General features: G+C 34.2%; 2 protein-coding genes across 2 annotated transcripts in view; both read right to left on the reverse strand.

Annotated features, from left to right (window-relative positions):
• Positions 1–22,296, reverse strand: part of LOC145968271 (uncharacterized) — a 91,715-nt gene that overhangs the window by 22,996 nt on the left and 46,423 nt on the right. The gene's annotated exons all lie outside the window — the stretch shown is intronic.
• LOC145968272 (uncharacterized) lies at positions 17,955–18,463 on the reverse strand. The gene is made up of 2 exons (XM_083093654.1): positions 18,043–18,463; positions 17,955–17,977 (listed from the first exon to the last, which is right to left on the reverse strand). Exons 1-2 carry the CDS (start codon positions 18,461–18,463, stop codon positions 17,955–17,957), a joined length of 444 nt encoding a protein of 147 aa, XP_082949780.1.

Genomic DNA, 22,296 nt, shown 5'->3' on the forward strand with positions numbered 1-22,296 from the left:
TAATATTAATAATAATAAATAAATATTCAATATACATAATAATATTTAATAATAATAAATAAATATTTAATATTAATAATACTATTTAATAATAATAAATAAATATTTAATATTAATAATAATATTTAAGAATATTTAATAATAATATTTAGTATTAATAATAAATAATATTTAACATTAATAGTGAAAGTATTAAACATTTATTTATTCTAATTAATTTTAAAACAAATATACGATGTATAAATATCATATGATAATAATATTATACGCTAAATTGTCGCGTCTTCAATCAAACACATGTTCACGTTCGACAGCGCTGTTAGTACCTTAACTTACCGTAACCTACCATAACCAAAAACTGTTTGCTGTCGCCGGGTAAATATCGTCGCGTTGTCGCGTCGTGTAATAACGTATGTGCGCGTGTCTTTCTTTAATCGAGTGGTTTTTAATTGCCAACAGTGATTATTCGATAGTGATTGATAGTGATTAGTGATAGAGTCATTGGTAAATTTCTCGTCTTATCGAGTGAGTGAATGAAAGTGATTATGTTGAAGTTTATAAAAGAATACAGTTTATAAAAGAAAAAAGAACTTTCGATTAATTATTTAGTGTGGATCTCTGTCCTTTAGAACGTGATATCTACGTTCAATTTGAGTGAAAGTACGATCTATCGGAAAATTCATTTCTCAAGGAATTACAGCAATACATCGAACAAGGTAATAATAACTATTCTTTAGTGTTGTGTGAAAACAGATTTCGGGATGTCAAATAAACAGTGTTAGAGAAAATTCGCGAAAGAGAGGGGTTTTTAGTGGGTAGGGAGTACCGAGTTGGTAATTCGACTTGGTACTCGAGTCCCACATAACTCACCGGACCGCCCGGTGAGTATGCATAAAATGCATTTTCCCCTCTCTCGTAAAAAAAAAAAACAAAAAACAGTACAATTTAAAATAATAATAATAATTAAAGCGAAAATGTATAATAATAAAAAGTAAATAATAATTTAAGTAAGAATAATAATGACAAAGTGAGTAAGCAAATGAGAGAGAGAGAGAGAGAGAGTGAGGGAGGGAGAGAGAGAGGCAGAGAGAGATAGAGAGAGAATGAGAATGTATGTATTCGCATGTGTATGTCTGTAGCGATCAGGTGATCGCAGCAGGCGCCCCGCGTAAGCACCCGCGTCTGACGGTGAATCGCGCCACCCTTGCCTGCCTCTTGTATCCGATCCGTCATAAGTTAATTACTTCTTTTAATAATTCAAAAACTAAGCGTCGGACGAAATTTTGCCAAAGGAAAAATCGTCTTAGAATTGACTCAAGAATGTGTCATTTTAAGGACAATTAGGTTATTTTGAATCACCCTGTATATGTGTAACATAAAGAAAGAGCCGTTTTGTATCAATAAATAGTATAACTAAAGAAAGAATGATTGTGATCCAACGATTTTCTTTTGCTCACCCTATTATTACTATTAGATTAGTATAACAGGTTATGGACCCAGATCTCAGGAGATATACATATAACGTATTTTTTGTGTTGTAGCCGAAAGTGAGGTTAAGCGTCCGAACGTCAGTAGGATTATTACGTATAAACATAGAAAAATCTCTTGATTAAAAATGGCCACGACGCATTTATCAATCGAATCACTGAGAGCAGATAATTATGACACGTGGAGTATACAAATGGAGGCGTTTAAATAAAAAGATCTTGGTTATGTGAACGGAACGATTCCAAAGCCAGAACCAACAGCAGCAAATCAGACATTAATAACCGAATGTAACGAAAGAGATCAGGCTGCGAAAGCCGATTTGATTTTAAATATCAGCCCATCAGAATTAAAACATGCAAAGGGGACGATCATGTCGCGGGAATTATGGTTGAAGCTGAGGAACATATATAGATCGTCAGGTCCAGCGCGAAAAGCTATGTTATTAAAGAAGATAACTTTATCAAAGATGAGTGAAGGAGGAAATGTAAGAGATCACATTTCAGAATTTTTTGAAGCTGTCGACAGGCTAGAAGAAATCGGTTTGCAAATAAACGAAGATTTATTGGCGATTCTATTATTATACAGCTTACCTGAATCGTGCAAAAATTTCCGCGTATCGATGGAATCCAGGGATGAACTACCTAAACCCGAGATGCTAAAAATAAAAATACTGGAAGAAGCAGAATCAAGAAAGGCCAAAGAAAGTAACGAACAAGATGCAATGTTTGCAAAACAGTCAGACAGTTGCGGTATATTTAGAAGCCGCGGAAATAAAAATTGGAAAAACAGTCACGGCAATCAACCTCGTCAAAGTGAACAGTACGAATCAAATGATCGTTTCACGGGTAAGCGAAAATAAGAAAAAAAATCAAACGAAAATGATTTAAAATGTCATAAATGTGGTGGACTAAATTATTTTGATAGACATTGTCGTGCACGCGGTGCTGGCGTACGCGCAAACCAAATCGAAGAGGAAGACTCCGAGGCAGCAGCAGCAGCAGAGGTTCTTGAAGAAGTGGCCTTATTGAATGTTGAGACAATAAAAAAAAATCATGGTGTCTAGATAGTGGTTGCACATCACACATGAGCGCAAACAAAAAGTTATTTTAGAATTTTAAACAAATCGACAGATTTTTAAGTCTTGCGAATAATGATTCGATGAAAATAAGTGGCGTCGGTAAAGTAAATGTAAATATCAACGACGGAAAAACGGAGAAAACTATGAATTAGACAGAGTATTATACATTACTGACCTCAGGACCAATTTGTTATCAGTGTCAAAAATAACAGATCATGGTTATACAGTAAAATTTCGAAAGAACGATGCTACTGTCAATGATGAAAATAATAAAACACTAATAATTGCTGACAGAATCGGCGACTTGTACTATGTCAGAAAAGGCAACGAAGAAGCAAACAATGCTAATGTTGAATGTTTTCCGAGAGATGAATTAGACAAATGGCATTGTAAAATGGGTCATCTGAATAATCATGACCTGAAATATATAATCGAAAAAGAAATAGTCCACGGAATAAAAATAAATTCAGCTAATAAATTGAAAGACTGCGAAGTATGTATACGTGAAAAACAAGTCACAGTTCCGTTTCCAACATCGAAAGAAAATCGAACAAGCGAGGTACTGGAGATTATACACAGTGATGTTAGTGGACCTTTTAGACATGCATCTCACAGTGGAGGTTTTACGTAACCTTTATCGATGACTTCTCAAGATAGAGTGAAGTCTACTTTCTTAAAAACAAATCAGAAGGTCCTGGAAAAATTTAAAATACCTGTATACAAACAAATGGCAGAAACATTCACCGGCAAACAAATTAAAACACTCCAATCCGACAACGGAAGAGAATATTGCAACAAGCAATTCGACGAATATATGGAGAAAAACGGAATCAAAAGAAGACTGAGTGCTCCACACACACCACAGCAAAATGGACTAGCAGAAGAAAAAAATAGAACACTCAATGAAATGGCAAAATGTATGATGAGACAAGCAGAAATGTCAAGGGTCTTCTGGGCCGAAGCTGTGAACACAGCAAATTACGTGAGAAATAGATGCCCAACAAAACCCTTAAATGGAGAAACCCCGCATAAATTCTAGACTGGGAAGATTCCATCTGTGAATTACTTCAAGATATTCGGCACAAAAGCGTTTGTACTAAATAAAAGCATTCAAAAAGGAAAGTTTGATTCAAATTCTTTCGATTGCATTATGATTGGATATTCATCGGAATCAAAAGCATATCGATTGTGGAATCCAAAAACGCAAAAAATCATTATAAGTAGAGATGTAAAATTCTTACAAATAACACTACTCAAGTGCCATTCGCCGATATTCTTGAAACTTTGCACACTCGTAGTACATCGAAAAACATTAAACACGTGTTTTTTTATTTTGCCTAACAAGGCGTTTTAAGGTTAGAAAACGCATTCGAAAGTTTAACACCATTTAGCACAATGCTAACTAACGCTACTCATGAGTGTCATTCTCTTACAGCTTTTACGACATTTCTCTATCATAATTTCATTGTCTGCGTGTTTTTGAGATCGCTAATGACGATTTTGACATCAGTTTAACGAGATTCAGAATGGCAAATACAAAATGGTGGACAAAATCGCAGAAGTTTCAAAAACTTTATTTAACGCCACTTGCGAAGTTTATTAGATACATGATTACGATTTTGGCAACAGTTATATCAATCTAGAGGTGGCGGATGAAAAATTCAATATGACGCATCCAAATGGCGGAAACTGAAGGCAATGGGAAGGTCTACCCAGCCAGTGAAGGCAAGATAGTGGTACTATACCCAACCAGTGAAGGCAAGATAGTGGTACTACCCGACCAGTGAAGGCAAGATAGTGGTACTACCCGACCAGTGAAGGCAAGATAGTGGTACTATACCCGACCAGTGAAGGCAAGATAGTGGTACTACCCGACCAGTGAAGGCAAGATAGTGGTACTACCCGACCAGTGAAGGCAAGATAGAGATTTGACCCGGCCACTGAAGACAAGGTGCGGCCTTCTCCATATACTTGAATTTTAATTCCCCATATCTTGTTGAAAAGAAAAGGATGGAATTAAAAATATTGCCTTCATTTCACGTATATTTTGCAGTAGTGAGGAGAAGCATTATAGTCTGGAGCAAAAAGGTGTTGTATACATAAAGATTCGTTGCACCAAGCGCATTTTATGATGGAAATGTTTGTGCAAAACCTACAGTGTGTACCACAATTCTCGAAGCAGTATTCCACAGGTGTTGCACATTTTTCTGGTTTTTCTGAAGTATACCCGCTTTTCCACCAAGCGTATTTGAATAAATTTACAACTCTTGGTGATGAGAACTGGTTATGAATCAATGACTGAATCTTTAAGATGTTATTCCTCAAATGTAAATTGATGCCGTAGTTATATAGTATGATTAAGTCCGAGAAATGTTTAAGAAAGTTCTTCCATGGTCTGAATGTATAAACATCTAATGGCTGGATCATACCAGTTGTCCCTGCGGGAATAGTTAAAATTTTGACTCTTTTACCACGCTTATCTATAACATCGAACTTTTCTTCCGTTTGTCCAGTCCAAGAGTCTAAACATAGAGCCGATGCTTCATTAACATTAGGCAAAAAAGCATCGACAAACCATTTTACAGCAAGATCTGATGAAAGTTTGCCAGATTTCGAAGCAAGCACAAGAATATTTTCAGCTTTATAAATATTGTTTCTGACGATCGGACCAAATTTACCTTGTGTCTCTTGTAACACTATTAGCAAAGGTGATTTTAAGACCCCACTTGCAGATATAAAAGGCTGTATAGTGTAGCTGTGAGTCAGTGAATTTATAGATTGAGCCAAGCATTCAACTTTCAAAGTACCTTTAAATGACAATGTACGCCCTGCATGTGATTCTAAATTAAAGCCTGATTGATCAGAATTGAATACATTATCTTCTCCTATAGATAATATTTCTGATCTCACTGTTGCAACGAATTCATTACTCTTCTGTACGAGAGTTTCTTTACTCGTTATCTGGGTTTTCGTAACAAACTTGTTAATCTTTCTAGGTACTATTCCATGTCTCACTTTGAAAGTATGGATCCATTTGGAAGAAGCAGAGAAGAGTTTATTTGATAGTTTAACATCATCCCTTGCTTTCAAAGCCCATCTTTTCAACTCTAAATCAAGAACAGGTAGTGATTTTTCCATAGCATTTTTGAATTGATCTAAAACATATGTACTGATACGAAACAATTTCTCATTCCTTGTGCCTCCCTCCGCTACTTGTGCTTCCCACCTGTAAGTTTTTTTATCTGGAACCCTCTTAAATCTACTTTTTACCGTACTAAAGCTCATGTTACCATTTTTAGCAGATCGCCAAAACTTGACCGCTCTGTTTTTATAATCAACGTCTATCTCAACTTTCAGTTTTTTATCATCTTGAACAACACATTCAAAGTCATCTTCAAAATCGTCATCGACTTCAACAGCATCAGATATTACGCTGTCATCATTATAACACAATGTTTCGTAAGTTTCAGTGAACACGTTGGAACCAACAGAAGAATTTAATGAGATCTTCCAAATAAGCTGCAAATGATCTTTCATCTTCTGTCACAATCGATTCAACATCATACTGCGAATCACTGAAACTATGTGTTAGTAAACGTAAAGAATATTTTTTGGATTCATAGACATGTTTTGATGAATTTTTTCGAGAAAAACGCGGAGAAAGAATAGTACTTAACGTTATTACAATTAATAACAAATAGTAGACGTGGAAACAGCTGATGAAAACCTATTTGTTGTAAATTGTATTCAAAGAGATATACAATGTAGAAAATATTAAAGCCGTGCTGTGAAAACTAATTGTTATCAATTGTAGTTCGAAAATACGCAATGAAAAAAGATAATACTTCGTGAATATAACTTATTGTAATCAGAAGCCTGTCGTATTGCTCCCTGATTTCAACCTTTAAAAACGATTGATGAACCCTTATTCGTTATGAATGGTATTAGCAAAAGTTGCAATAATGATAATGAAATGCGGTAAAAATATAATTCATTTTGACAATATATGTGCAAATTGTGGTATCGTAAGCATGTTAGACGAAACTTGAACATATAAGTTACCATCGGCCGTTCTGATTACTATACAGGGCGATCTCGAAAAACGATCCGTCTATAAAATGACGTATTCCTGATACCATTCTAAGACAATTTTTCCTTTACCAAAATTTGATTTAAAGCGTAGTTTTTGAATTATTAAAGGAAGTAGTTAACGTATGACGGGTCGAATACAAGAGGCAGGCAAGGGTGGCGCGATTCACCGTCAGACGCGGGTGCTTACGCGGGGCGCCTGCTGCGATTAGCTGGTCGCTATACACATACAGACACACATGCGAACACGTACATTCTCTGTCTGTCTGTCTGTCTCTCTCTCTCTCTCTCTCTCTCTCTCTCTCTCATTCGCTCACTCACCTGTAATTTTTTTTGTTTTTACGAGAGAGGGGAAAATGCATTTTATGCATACCCACCGGTCGATCCTTTGAGTTATGTGGGACTCGAGTACCAAGTCGAATTACCAACTCGGTACTCCCTACCCACTAAAAACCCCTCTCTTTTCACGAATTTCCTTTGACACACTGTCCCTCTGACTTCCCGAGATCTGTTTTAACATAACGTCAAAAAATAGTTATCATTACCTTTTTCGATGACTTTTGATGTATTGCTGTAATTGCTTGAAGGAGAAATGAATTTTCCGATAGATCGTACGTTCTCAAATTTAACGTAGATATCACGTTGCAAAAGACAAGAAATCCACACTAAATTATTAACTGAAAGTTTTTCTTCTTTCATGAACTATATTCTTTTATAAACTTTAACGTAATCACATTTATTTACTCACTCGATGAGACGAGAAATTTACTAATGACTCTATCACTAATCACTATTAATCACTGTCGAATAATAACTGTTGGCAATTAAAAATCACTCGATGAAAGAAACACGCGCGGACATGTTACTACACGACGCGACGACGCGACAATGCGACGGTAATTATTCGGCGACTGCAAGCAGTTTTTTGTCATGGTAGGTTGCGGTAGGTTAATGTACTACTGGCGCTATCGAACGCGATCATGTGTTCGATTGAAGAATGCGGTAAACATAATAAACATTTAACATATTAATATTATTATTATCATGAATGTGTGTGATATCCATACATCGTATGATATCTATTTAAAAATTAATTAGATTAAATAAGTATTTTTAAAATATTTATTACTTTTACCATTATCATGTAAAATATTAATATTAAATATTTATTTAACTATTTTATCTATTTATTTATTTATTTATCTATTTCACCTATTTATTTTTAACTATTTATTATCAATGATCGAAAATCGGTCATTGATAATAAATAGTTAAAAATAAATAGGTGAAATAGATAAATAAATAAATAAATAGATAAAATAGTTAAATAAATATTTAATATTAATATTTTACATGATAATGGTAAAAGTAATAAATATTTTAAAAACACTTATTTAATCTAATTAATTTTTAAATAGATATCATACGATGTATGGATATCACACACATTCATGATAATAATAATATTAATATGTTAAATGTTTATTATGTTTACCGCATTCTTCAATCGAACACATGATCGCGTTCGATAGCGCCAGTAGTACATTAACCTACCGCAATCTACCATGACAAAAAACTGCTTGCAGTCGCCGAATAATTACCGTCGCATTGTCGCGTCGTCGGGTCGTGTAGTAACGTGTCCGCGCGTGTTTCTTTCATCGAGTGATTTTTAATCGCCAACAGTTATTATTCGACAGTGATTAATAGTGATTAGTGATAGAGTCATTAGTAAATTTCTCGTCTCATCGAGTGAGTAAATAAATGTGATTACGTTAAAGTTTATAAAAGAATATAGTTCATGAAAGAAGAAAAACTTTCAGTTAATAATTTAGTGTGGATTTCTTGTCTTTTGCAACGTGATATCTACGTTAAATTTGAGAACGTACGATCTATCGGAAAATTCATTTCTCCTTCAAGCAATTACAGCAATACATCAAAAGTCATCGAACAAGGTAATGATAACTATTTTTTGACGTTATGTGAAAACAGATCTCGGGAAGTCAGAGGGACAGTGTGTCAAAGGAAATTCGTGAAAAGAGAGGGGTTTTTAGTGGGTAGGGAGTACCGAGTTGGTAATTCGACTTGGTACTCGAGTCCCACATAACTCACTGGATCGACCGGTGGGTATGCATAAAATGCATTTTCCCCTCTCTCGTAAAAAAAAAAAAAAAAAAAAATACAGGTGAGTGAGCGAATGAGAGAGAGAGAGAGAAAGACAGACAGACAGACAGAGAATGTATGTGTTCGCATATGTGTCTGTATGTGTATAGCGACCAGCTGATCGCAGCAGGCGCCCCGCGTAAGCACCCGCGTCTGACGGTGAATCGCGCCACCCTTGCCTGCCTCTTGTATTCGACCCGTCATACGTTAACTACTTCCTTTAATAATTCAAAAACTACGCTTCAAATCAAATTTTGGTAAAGGAAAAATTCTCTTAGAATGGTGTCAGGAATACGTCATTTTATAGACGGATCGTTTTTCGGGATCGCCCTGTATGTCAGATTGTATAATTGGAAACATTAAAAAGACCTAATAATCCTGTCTTCATAAGATTCAATTTCTTAAAATTTCGTGATTTGCTTATTGTTTCCGTCATTTTAAAGAAGGGTGTTAAGAAGTTTGCCCACCGATATTTGCCCAGTCACATTTTGACATCCTTCGTAAGACTACTATTAAATTTGCCATTTTTCATCAGCCTCTACATTGATATAACTGATGTCAAAATCGTCATTAGCGATCTCAAAAACACGCAGACAATGAAATTATGATAGAGAAATGTCGTAAAAGCTGTAAGAGAATGAAACTCATGAGTAGCGTTAGTTAGCATTGTGCTAAATGGTGTTAAACTTTCGAATGCGTTTTCTAACCTTAAAACGCCTTGTTAGCCAAAATAAAAAAACACGTGTTTAATGTTTTTCGATGTACTACGTGTGTGCAAAGTTTCAAGAATATCGGCGAATGGCACTTGAGTAGTGTTACTTGTTAGATAAAATGTACTTCAAAAACGAATATAAGAACATTCTCGGCAACGAAGGGGAGAAGTTCGAAGAGCCAGAAAAATCTAAAAATCTTCATTGCCTTCGAATATTGAAATTATAATTGACAGTGAAATTGATAATCAAAGTACGGATTCAGAAGAGGATGACTATCTCGACCAAGAGGATTCGAGCACACCTATCGCAACACCGAGGAGAGAGTAACATGTTGGAAGCTGTGTGAAAAGATCCCGCGGTCGTCCGAGGCTGGAAAAATCTGGATTTCGAGGCAGACCAAGACAAATATACAATATGATTCAAGAAGATCAAGAAGAAGAAATAAATCCTGAAATGGAAGACAACGATATGCTAGCGAAAGATGCGAATTTGTAAATCTGACTGAAGATCCCTTGACAATAGAAGAAGCGGAAATTTCAGAAGATGCAGAAGTCTGGGAGGCAGCCTTAGAGGACGAACTTTTTGCACAAATAAAGAATAAAACTTGGGAAATCGTGAAGAAACCTAGAGACAGAAAGATAATTGAAAATCGATATATATTTAAAACAAAAGAAAACCAAAATTCAATGTTTGGAAAGAAGAAAGTAAGACTAGTCGCAAAAAGTTGTTCTCAATGACCAGGAGAAGATTTGTTTGAGACGTACTCACCTGTAGCTCGAGTTACGTCAGTCAGAATTTTAGCAGCATTGTCAGCCGAATTGGGACTTGAAATCCATCAAATGGATGTAGTCACTGCATATTTAAACGGTGAACTAAAAGGGAACGTTTACATGAAAGTTCCACAAGGATTGACGAAACTATTAAACAAAATACTATCAGGACAACCTATTGGACAAAGCAAGCAGATGACCCACGACATAAACATTCTGAATACATCACGAGAATGGGTGACATAACTTAAAAAGGAAGATGATAAAGTTTGTTTATTAAGACGAGCTTTATATGGATTAAAACAATCAGGTGTTGAATGGAACAGAAAATTAGTAGCAGAATTGAAACACCTGAACATGCAACAATTCTCTCAAGATCCATGTATGTTCTTCGCAAGAAACAAAAGCAACATCATACTAGCTGTGATTTATGTCGATGACATATTAATAGCATCTAACAACTCAAGCTGGATCAAACAGATGAAAACATCATTGGCCAAGGTTTTTGAGATGAAAGATGTAGGTAAAGTCAGTCGATGCCTAGGTATTGAATTCCAAAATTTTGAAAAAGAAAATCGAGTACGTTTGAGTCAACAAAAATATACAGAAACGATCCTGGAAAGATTTGGAATGATGCAGTGCAAACCAGCAGCCACATCAATCGAAACGAATTGTATACTATGCAAACCAGAAACCGTCGATAGAGAAGAACTTGAGAGGTATCCATTTCGACAACTGATTGGCGCTTTGATGTTCCTAGCGATTTCTACCAGGCCAGACATAACGTATGCTGTAAATTATTTAAGCCAATTTAATTCTTGTTACAATGCCGAACATTGGAAAGCAGCAAAACGTATCTTACGATATCTAAAAGGTAAACTGGATACTGCCATCGAATATAGAAGGATTGGAAAAACCTTATTTGGAGTGACTGATGCTGATTGGACCGGGAACCAGAATGACCGAAAATCTTACACTGGATATGCCTTCATATTGGCTGGTGCGGCAATATCCTGGGAAGCAAGAAAACAAAGAACCGTCGCTCTATCAAGCATTGAAGCTGAATACATGGTTCTGTTAGAATCATCAAAGGAAGCCTTGTATCTACATGGAATTTTACAACAAATTGTCAATGGATGGTACACCAATATACAGCGATAATCAAGGTGCTCAAAAATTGATTCAAACTCGAGCATCCCATTCTCGCACAAAACATATCGACGTACGACATCATTTTATTCGAGATATGTACGAACAAGGTAGAATCATGCCGAAATACATGTCAACAGATTTGATGCCAGTCGACATACTAACCAAAGGTCTCACAACAAACAAAACTATTTGATGCTCCAAGGCTCTAGGTCTCGTATTCAATGATGGGCAATGAAATATTGAGCCATAAACTTTGAGAGGAGGTGTTGGAACAACAAAGTATTATGACGGCACTGACATCAGGTGCTGCCCTCTTTGATATCTATTGCATATCTCTTTCATTCGTTCGTTGCCTTTTGCTCTCTGTGCGAGGTCTCATCTATATGTGTAACATAAAGAAAGAGCCGTTTTATATCAATAAATAGTATAACTAAAGAAAAAGTGATTGTGATCCAACGATTTTCTTTTGTTCACCCTATTATTACTATTAGATTAGTATAACATTATTAATTTTTAATATTTTTAGGTTACTAAAATTTAAAGTATAAATTCTAAAATTGTATCAACAGAATCAGAGGGCCAGCAAGAAGTAGAAAAATTTACGACACTACTACAATCAACATCTTCAAACAATGACAGTTTATCAATATATGATAAACTGTCATTGTTTGAAGATATTGATTGTAGTAGTGTCGTAAATTTTTCTACTTCTTGCTGGCCCTCTGATTCTGTTGATACAATTTTAGAATTTATACTTTAAATTTTAGTAACCTAAAAATATTAAAAATTAATAATGTTGGACTAAGAAAAATACATTTGAAGAGGCAACTTTTGAAAGAGCGTAGTATAAGAAAATTTCAATCAAAACGCATAAAAATTTTGATGCAACAAAATAGATGACAGAAGAAAAGATTAAAGGATTTACTAACTTTGTTAAAAAATATGAAAAATCAGGAAATTATTAACAGTGAAATGGAACAGGTATTACAAGAAAACTTTTCTAATATACCAGGCTTTTTCAAGAAATTATTTTTTGAAAAGAAGAATTCGTAAAAAAAATACGACGAAGATGTACGACGTTTTGCAATTACACTTCATTATTTTTCTCCGAGAGCATACAATTACGTAAGGAACATTTTCAAAAACTGCTTACCACATTCAAAAACTTTATCTCGTTGGTATAAAACTATTGATGCAAAATTAGGATTTACGAGAGTAGTATTAAATTTATTGAAACTAAGAAGTGACAATTTAGATAAGAAAATTTTGTGTTCATTAGTGTTTGATGAAATAAGTTTACGTCAGCGCATAGAATGGGTAACCGATAAATTATATGATGTAATAGACGTTGAAAATAATATAAAATATCAAAGTATTGGTGAAGCTAAACAAGTATTAGTTTTTATAATAGTAGCTATAAATGAATCTTGGAGAGTTCCTGTAGGATATTTTTTTATCGATAGCATTAATAGTCAGACCAAAGCTAACTTAATTTAACATTGTTTTTGTCTTTTACAAGAGTGCAATATTACTGTAACTAACTTAACATTTGATGGAAATCAAACTAATTTTGCTACAATGAAAGTACTTGAATGTAATACTGATATAGAAAATATCATAAGTGAGACAAAAAATTGGGTTGCAAGTCGAGCGCATATAATTCACTTTATATAATTCCTGATCCACCACATATGATTAAACTTAGAAATGTATTTAGGGAAAAAATCATTATTGATAATAATAATGAAAAAATTGATTTTAATTATATCATAAAACTAAGTGAATTACAACAAACAGAGGGAATACATTTAGCTAATAATTTACGTATAAGACATGTAAATTTTTTTAAACAAAAAATGAAAGTAAAATTAGCAACCCAGTTAATGAGTAGATCTGTTGCTCAAGCTCTAATTTATTGTAAAAATAAATTAGAAATGCAAGAGTTTTCGGAGCTGAAGGAACAATTAAATTTATTACAATATTTAACAATACATTTGATATTTTAAATTCACATAAATTATCAGTTTTTGGATACAAACAAGCATTATGTGAACAAAATATTAAAAATGTTGAGAAATTTTATGAAGATATATAAGATACCTTATGAAGAGATATAAGATTATATTTATTCTTTTATTAGAAACTTAAAATTGACAAACAATATATTTATAACAAAAAGTGAAAAACGTACAGGATTTTTGAGTATACTCATTGCTTTAAAAAGTGTTATAAATGTATTTAAAAAATATGTACAAGATTTAAAATTATTAAGTTTTATTCCATGTTACAAATTGAATCAAGATCACTTGGATCTTATTTTTGGATCTATAAGAGCTTGTGAGGGTTATAATAATAATCCGACTTGTCGTCAGTTCACAGTTGCTTATAAAATAATTCTTATATATGCGGAGATAAGAGATCATGGATGTGGCAATTATATAAGTGAAATTAATATTTTAAAATATACATTTAATTCTAAAAAATCTGATGTTTCTGAAATCCAAAAAATTAATACAAATATTTATTTTAGTTGTGAAGATGAAAATAACAATATGTCACTTGATAATGAATTACAAGATCACGATTACATTATTCAACCTCAGCTCTCACAATTTTCTAGACAAGTTGTAATATATGTTAGTGGGTTTGTTGCAACTGCTTTATTTAAAAAAATTGAAATGTGAAATTTGTTCATTTGTATTAACAGGTTCTAAAAAAGATCTTGAGGATACATTTTTAGCTTTTAAAAATCAAAATTTTGAAAAATTTCATAATTTAAATCGTATTGAAAAAAAAAATATTAATTATGTTACTTCTTCTTCAATTAAGAATATTGATAATGTTAATACTTCTTCTCAATTAAGAATATTGATAATGGAAATAAAAACTGTGATAAAAACTGCGATGAAAATTGCGAAGAACACTGTGATGAATACTATATTAATGTTCAGAAAGAGACCATTTAATAATGTTGTTTAATAATGTGTTCAGAAAGAGAACATTTAATAATGTTCAAAAATTTAATTTTAGTGAAAATGAGAAAACAACTTTTCAATTAATGTATCCTAGTGATGAATAACTATGTTTATGGAAATAGAAATAGAAATAAGATCACATTTGCCCAACGAGTTTTCCAATAGTGCAATGTTAAAAGCTAGTCTCTAGAAGATAAAATTATAAAAAACTTTATAAATAAAAATATTTTTATTACATTATGGGATCATTCTGAAGAAAATTTAGAAACACATGCGAGTAATTTAATACAGAATATTGTTAAAAAATATTTTAATATAAGATTATTTTATATGTGTAAGAATATGAAGGAAAAATCAGAAAATATTCGTAATTTCTATACTAAATTAATAATTCATAAAAGACAATAAAGAATTATTTTACTTTCATATTTCTTTTATTTATGTATTCTTATTTATTTTTTCAGATTCAACATCATTCTAGGAAAACTGAAAACCAATTCTGATTAAATAAGCCACAAATTTATTATTTTATAAACAATTTTTGTATATATGTTTTTGACAAATACTTCATAATTTGTAAATAATAAAATGATAAAATAATTAAAGAAGATTTAAGAACAAATAAATAGTTAACATAGAAATATATGTATAAACATTACTTTTTGAAATTGTTTATTAAAATATCTAATATTTATTATTTTGTTACTGTGAATTCTAGATAGGACTGAAAAAGTTATTAATTAAGCATTTGAATTTAGTGCCACTACGTGATGTCATAGATTGTTCGGCTTCACTTTATCGATCAAATACTTCTTCCTTTACTATATATTCTAATAACGTTTTCGACTTGTCGGGTTCAATCGCTCCAAGGTAGTTTACTAGACGTTATTGACCAATCAAAGCCATTCTTTTGAAGAATGTAACCATATATTTCTCTAAAGAATGACTGTGATTGGTCAATAACATCTAGTAAACTATCCCGGAGCGATTGAACCCGACAAGTCGAAAACGCTATAAGCCTATCTTAAAGCGATTAACCTGAACCATTCGAAAACACCGTTAATATTACAGATGCACAATGAATTTGTTTCTTAAGATGCGTTTGTAAATCCAATAATATTATTTCAATTAAATCTAATAATAAAAATTTTTTAAATCGTCTTTTGGACGTAAAATATCAAATATATTTTCAAAAATCATTTCTTGAAGGCAAAATCTAATATTTCGAGAATAATACGGCGCAAAAATACAAGACTTGTGCCATTACATACAGTTTCTAGATAAATTAGTTATTTAGTTAGTTTATTACATAGTAAACAATTTTCAGAAATCATTCCTTGAGGATGAAATCTAATATCTTTAAAATAATATATCACAATAATGGAAATTGTGTTGTTTATTGAGGTTCCTAGAGATTAATTTATATTTTTTACAAAAATTTAAATGTAATATTTTAAATATAAATATTAAGTAGGTATACTAGGTCGGTTCTAACTCAGGTCCTCTCAGGGGGGAGCGTGGGTGAGGCGCGAGGGGAACCGCGGTGCGGGAGGAGTGACGTCACGCGCGGGGAAGGAGGAATTGCGGCGCGCGGTGAGTGACGTCACACGCGGGGAAGGGGGATCCGCGGCGCGACCGATGGACGAGGGTGTCCGCGCGGGAAAGGGGGATCCGCGGCGCGACCGATGGATGAGAAGATCCGCGCGGGGAAGGAGGATCCGCGGAAAGAAGACGGTGCGAAGGTGTGAGAAGGATAGCGCTATGTGTGGGAAAAGGATAGCGCTAAGTGTGTGAAGAGGACAGTGCGACAAGGATGACATCAACGTGTGACAAGGATGGCGTCAACGTGGGACAAGGACGACGCATTGTAAGATGGCGCATAGGTGGGAGAAGGACGACGCAAAGGTAAGTGAGTAAGTGATAGCGACGAGCATATGTAAAAGAGAGAACGATAGCGCGAGAACAACGCGTGCGAGAGAGAACGATAACGCGTACGAAAGAGAGAACGATATTGCGAAGACGACGCGTGTGAGAGAGGCAATGATAATATCGCGAGACTTACAATTAGCGCGCGAGAGAGAACAATATTGCGAGAACAACGCGTGCGAGAGAGAACGATAACGCGTACGAAAGAGAGAACGATAATATCGCGAGAATAATGACGAGTGTGATAGAGACAACGGTAAAGACTTATAACTAGCGCGAGAGAGATAGCGCAAGGGATGGGAGCGCAAGGGAAAGGTGTGTAAATAAATACATTTTTTCAATTATAAATATAAAATATAAAATTTATTTAACTGTGTATATTTTTGTGTCATAGCGCGTGCGAGAGAGATTACTATACTTATTCTATCTAAGCGTGAGAGAAAGAGATAGCGCGAAAGAACAATGACGCGTGCCGAAGATAGTGAGACTTATGATTAACGTGCGAGAGAGAGCGCAACGAAGATATCGCGAGACTTACAACTAGCGCGCGAGAGAGAGATCCCAAAGGATGGGAGCGCGAGAAAAGGAGTATAAATAATTACAATTTTTTCTTTTCTTCAATTAAAATATATAAAATTTATTAAAATGTGTCTGTGTAATAATACATTTGTGTGTGTATGTATGCGTATATATACTTAATATAAAGAATATATAATAATATAAGAATAAAATATAAAATTTAAAAAATTTTTAAATATAAAAATTAATATAAAAATGTATAGGTGTCGATGCGGACAGTGCGTTGGGCTGTAAGGGGGAGGCCGCTCCTGGAACAGAAATACATTTCATTATTTTTAAATTATTTAATCATTTATTTTAAGATACTTTTTGATATATTACGAATTAAAAAATACTTACAATATTATCCATGGCTCATTTTTATATTGAGCAATACGCTTAATTTATAATTTTACGCAGGTTTGGATTCATATACAGGGTGATTCATATAAAGTGACCGATGTGAATATTAGCTAAAGTTGAAAAGCTATGAAAAAATTTGTATACCAAAAGATGTTTGACACAGAGGGGGACATCGTATGGTACAAACGATATTTTTATAGATGAAGGCATTAAGGAGATTTCAAGATCAACTTAATTTTTTTAAACGGAACCCCCTATTTTTTATTACATATTCTTGTAGCTCATCTCGAGAGCTTTCTAAAACACTATAATTAAGTTAGTTTTCATTAAGTACTTTCCGAGTTATGAGGCTTGAAATCATTTCTTAATTTTACATAAACCGTAAAATATCTTGTAAAATATTCATTTTTCGATTATCTTACCTTAATACTTTTACGTACAAAATAATGAGAGGAATCAATTAGTGTAAAGAAAACATATAGTTGTTTCGAAGAAAAAATATGTAATTTGCAATTAACAATAATGCCTTCATCTATAAAAATATCGTTTGTACCATACGATGTCCCCCTCTGTGTCAAACATCTTTTGGTATAAAAATTTTTTCATAGCTCTTCAACTTTAGCTAATATTCACATCGGTCACTTTATATGAATCACCCTGTATATGTTTATCCTCTCGTCGGTCATTCATATACTCTCGTAAACTCTGAAATTAAACATAATAATTGTGAATGTTTTAAATTTATTACACATCGGCAAAAGTATTTTTACCTTCAACGTTTCCAAGTTCTTGCCGTAGCATATTCTCGTGCTCATCTTCGAATTTGTCCGCTTTTTTCCGTAATGCAAGATTTTCATATAGTCTATTTCCAAAACATCGTAATGTAGTGTGATTAGGATCTTCCTCGTAGATACACGAACTTGCATCACATTTTTCAAGTGAGTTCGCACAAAATTTTCGAGATTTGAGAAATCTCTTCAACGAATTTGTGCAGGGTTTTTTCAAGCCGAGCTCTTGATATCTTGTAAACTGTACGATTGAAGATTCAAGATTATTCTTTGAAAGTTGTTCCCACTCATATTGAAGTAATTCTTCATCATCACTAGTCCGAAAATCGAAATCAGGTTCCTTATCAGATGATTCTTCCTTCGCATACAATTTCCTCCATTTCTCTCTCCTCTCTCTCTCCATCTCAATTCTTTCCGCCACAACTGGATCCATCCAATAAAATCATCATCCGTATCATCATCGATGATAATAACGTCTTCTTCAGCCATTATATAAGACCAACGAAACACAAGACCAACGAAACACAGAAGACCAACGAAAGAAATAATATTCTAATGTCGCAGACTCCTCTTTATTATATATCTTTTAATATCTTTTGTCTCATTCTAAGTAGAGCATCACGTCTCATCTACCTCAGCATTTCTCTACATCTTTGGTGGAGCGTGTTGAGAAAATTATCAACTATTCTTATTCGTATGGAAAGAAAGAATTAAAATCACAGATGGAATAAAAATAATTATTTATTACACGCATCGTAAAGAATATCATTTACAGCACATGTTAGTAATTCGCAATCAATTAATGATTCGCTGTTAAAGACATCACTCTCGCGTATCGTTTTTACAGCATCGCATACAGTAGTAATATTGTTACGTTGTAATACAGTTTCAAATTGTTTAAATTTTTCATTTACGAGATAGGTATTCTCGCATAGCCAATTGTGCATATGATCGATATAATTTTCAAAATTAAATAAATGTAATAATGTTTGTGGTTTCATATACAAAGAATTTTCGCATAATGTGAGTTTTACAATTTTTGATTGATGCAAAATATGCATTTCGATCGTTAGATCTCCAATCCTTAATGGGGGAGCAGTCGATTGTAGAAAACAGTCAATGTCTGCTTGCTTCTGCATCAACAAATTCCACATTGAAAAAGGCAACACTATTTGATTGCCTCGATCGCCGAGAATCAGCTCCACATACGATACAGCTCCAATGCTTATTCCAATGTCCAAATATTTATACGACGTCGGGGTTAGAGCATATCTTCTTCCAAGTATGCAAGCCGCACGACGAAGCTGAATGCTATAAAAATATATATAAATTAGACCAATATTTAAGAAAATTTTAATAAATAACAAAATTTTTAAATCTTTTTTTACATGTCGCATTTTTGCTTCTTACACGGTGGAGTTTCGCCGTTTCGAATCGGAACGTAAAAATTCATGTTGATTTCTTCAGTGAACCTTTCACACGCGCGATTGATGTAATACTGATCGTATTAGAATTATTATTAATTCAAATAGTATCGCAAATTGTGATGTAGAGGGGATTATTGCTGATGCGACAATTTTAATTTCCTCTAAAATTTTGTCGCGCCGATGTACGGCTGCGGTGACATCATCATCCCCAGAACAAAGATTTAGCTGAATATAACAAAAATTTCCAAGCGCCGATGTACGGCTGCTCCTTATGCAATCACGTTAGATTTTTCAAATGTACGTGACAAATCGCGAAAAGAAATAACCACCAAGGTTAAAACGCGCATCACCCCTAGACAAAGATTTAGCTGAATGCGCTAAAATCAAGCGCCGATGTACGGCTGCTCCTGATGCAATCATGTCAGATTTTTCAAATGTACGTGACAAAACGCGAAATTATCAAGGTTAAATTACACACGCTATTCCGGGGAATTTTTTAAGATGAAATCATTCTAGAATGTTCGATGATAAAACAATGCAAGAGAATAAAAATCATGATAAAGAGGCACATCCCGCCAGTATTATCGCTAAAGTACCTCAGAACAGTCATTGGGAAGCGCTTTTCGCAAGTCCTTTACAATATGGAGGAACAAAGTTTGCGAGAGCAATCCACTTTGGTGAATTCATTGGAAGATTATATTGTGCGGGAGCAACGATGCGATACGTATATCGAATCGTTGGAAGAGCAAAGTTGAATCAAACGACCGCGATTACACAGGCCCACAAAAAAAAAAGTACCCTGTGCTGGCGATCTGACTAGGCTAGTCTTATGTATTTTGGCCCGCTGAATTCGAATCTGACGTCAGAATTGCTCCATCACGTCACAGTTTTTTTTAAATCTCAAAAATAGACGAAAATTTCGTAAAAATCGACATTTTAGAGTAATAAGACTGCGCTTCTTAAAGAAAAAATTACCAAAATCATATTTTAATGTATTTTCAGACATTATAAATCCAAATCCGACTTAGAATATAAACGTTGTGCTCAATTTTTTTTTGTGCTCATTTTTTATTTTTTTTATTTTTTCAGGTTGTAACACCTAAAATTTACTGCAAACAGATTCTATTTATCAAGATGCGAAGATATTAAGATAGGTTTTTACCTCCAGATAGCACAATCTTTTTTTTCATGTACCTCTAGCGCTTTAAAGACATGAAAAGAGGTTTGTGATCTATATAAAGAAATTTCTGCATCTTATACGAACTCAACAGCTAGAAGCTGTAAGTTTCGAAAAAATTTTTCTCAAAATTTGGACTTGGAGAATATAAGATTAATTCTTTCCAACATAAGATTTATTAATGAACTAAAATCAAATATGGAATACGGAAGATTGCTACTTTTTTATGACAAATGTTAATGGAATCGATGATATGATTGGTGTGACAAATCGGATTTGGATTTATAATGCCAGAAAATACATGGAAATATGATCTCGGTAACTTTTCACTCAAGAAGAGCAGTCTTACTACCCTAGAATGTCGATTTTTACGAAATTTTCGTCTTTCTCTTTTGAGATTTAAAAAAAACTGTGACGTGATGAAGCAATTCTGACGTCAGATTCGAATTCAGCGGGCCAAAATACAGCCATAAGACTAGCCTAGTCAGATCGCCAGCACAGGGTACTTTTTTTTTTGTGGGCCTGTGTTATCGATCGAGAATCGACAATCGCTGATTGTTCGGATCGCGCGCCTCGAGGATTTGAAAAATTCGTTACGCGGACGTTTTGTACACGCGGGTGCCGGATGTAGCACGCGTCAAAATGGACTTGTGTGGCGCGAGATTGATACGGCGTTCGAGAGTCGCGTACTGACTGGTGCGGTGATAAACTATAATCACATCGAACCTCGCCAATTTCTCGAGGACGCCAAAGACATTGTGTTAGAACATGTGATGAACGTTATGAAGAAACATTATAATGTGAAAGTGAACACTATTTAACGGTGAATTCGTGACCGGAGATAAACGCGCCAACAAAAGTATCAATACGAGAAACTATGAATTCTTTCGCACGTCCGATTTACGCGAGTGGTACGAACGGCGCGTTATCGAGTCCACCCTGGCGTCGCTGGAAGAGTTTCAGGAACGCGGTAGCGGGTGGGCACTGTCGCGAATATTAAATTTGACTGTAAATATAAATAAGTATAATCCCTTGCGCGCGGAATGTCACATTAAATTGCCGCGGGAGATTATGACGAAAAGAGCGGTGATTAACGTGCAATCAAAGGACAATGCGTGTTTCGCGTAGGCAGTGGTCGCCGCTCTATACCCCGCCGAAAGGAACGCGGAACAGGAATCCTCGTATCCGCATTACGCGACAGTGCTGAATCCGGGACATTGAGTTTCCAGTGACTGTAAATCAGATTAAGAAATTTGAATTTATTAACGACCGTTAACGACCGTTGAACGGCATTGAACGGCTATCAAGCGACTATCAACGCAAAACTACATTCAATTATCTATTAAATATTTAAAATGTTTTATCGTGTACCGCAATGTAGTAGTACCGAAATGTAATATCTATCGTTTACGTAAAATGTTTAGGAATGAATAAATCGTTCTACTCTTGGATATATAAAAATTATGTATTGTATACGAAAACATCACACTATCGGTATGAGACTTGTCGATGTCACTCCCGCAATCGTAGATAAACTTTTAAATATGCTTTACGAATCAAATCATACGATAAAAAAAAATATAATTCAAAGTAGGTGATTCGGTACGCGTAAGTAAGTACAAAATCATCTTT

Source organism: Camponotus vicinus, unplaced genomic scaffold (genome assembly GCF_025532165.1).
Source record: "Camponotus vicinus isolate PSW18456_S1 unplaced genomic scaffold, iyCamVici1.0 SCAF_3, whole genome shotgun sequence".
NCBI classification, from domain to species: domain Eukaryota; kingdom Metazoa; phylum Arthropoda; class Insecta; order Hymenoptera; family Formicidae; genus Camponotus; species Camponotus vicinus.

Coding starts and splice junctions, on each gene's coding strand:
- LOC145968272 (XM_083093654.1), bottom strand. CDS start 18,463: ATGGAGAGAGAGAGGAGAGAGAAATGGAGGAAATTGTATGCGAAGGAA. Junction 17,978..18,042: donor AGAACTTGGAAACGTTGAAG/GTAAAAATACTT, acceptor GTTTAATTTCAG/AGTTTACGAGAGTATATGAA.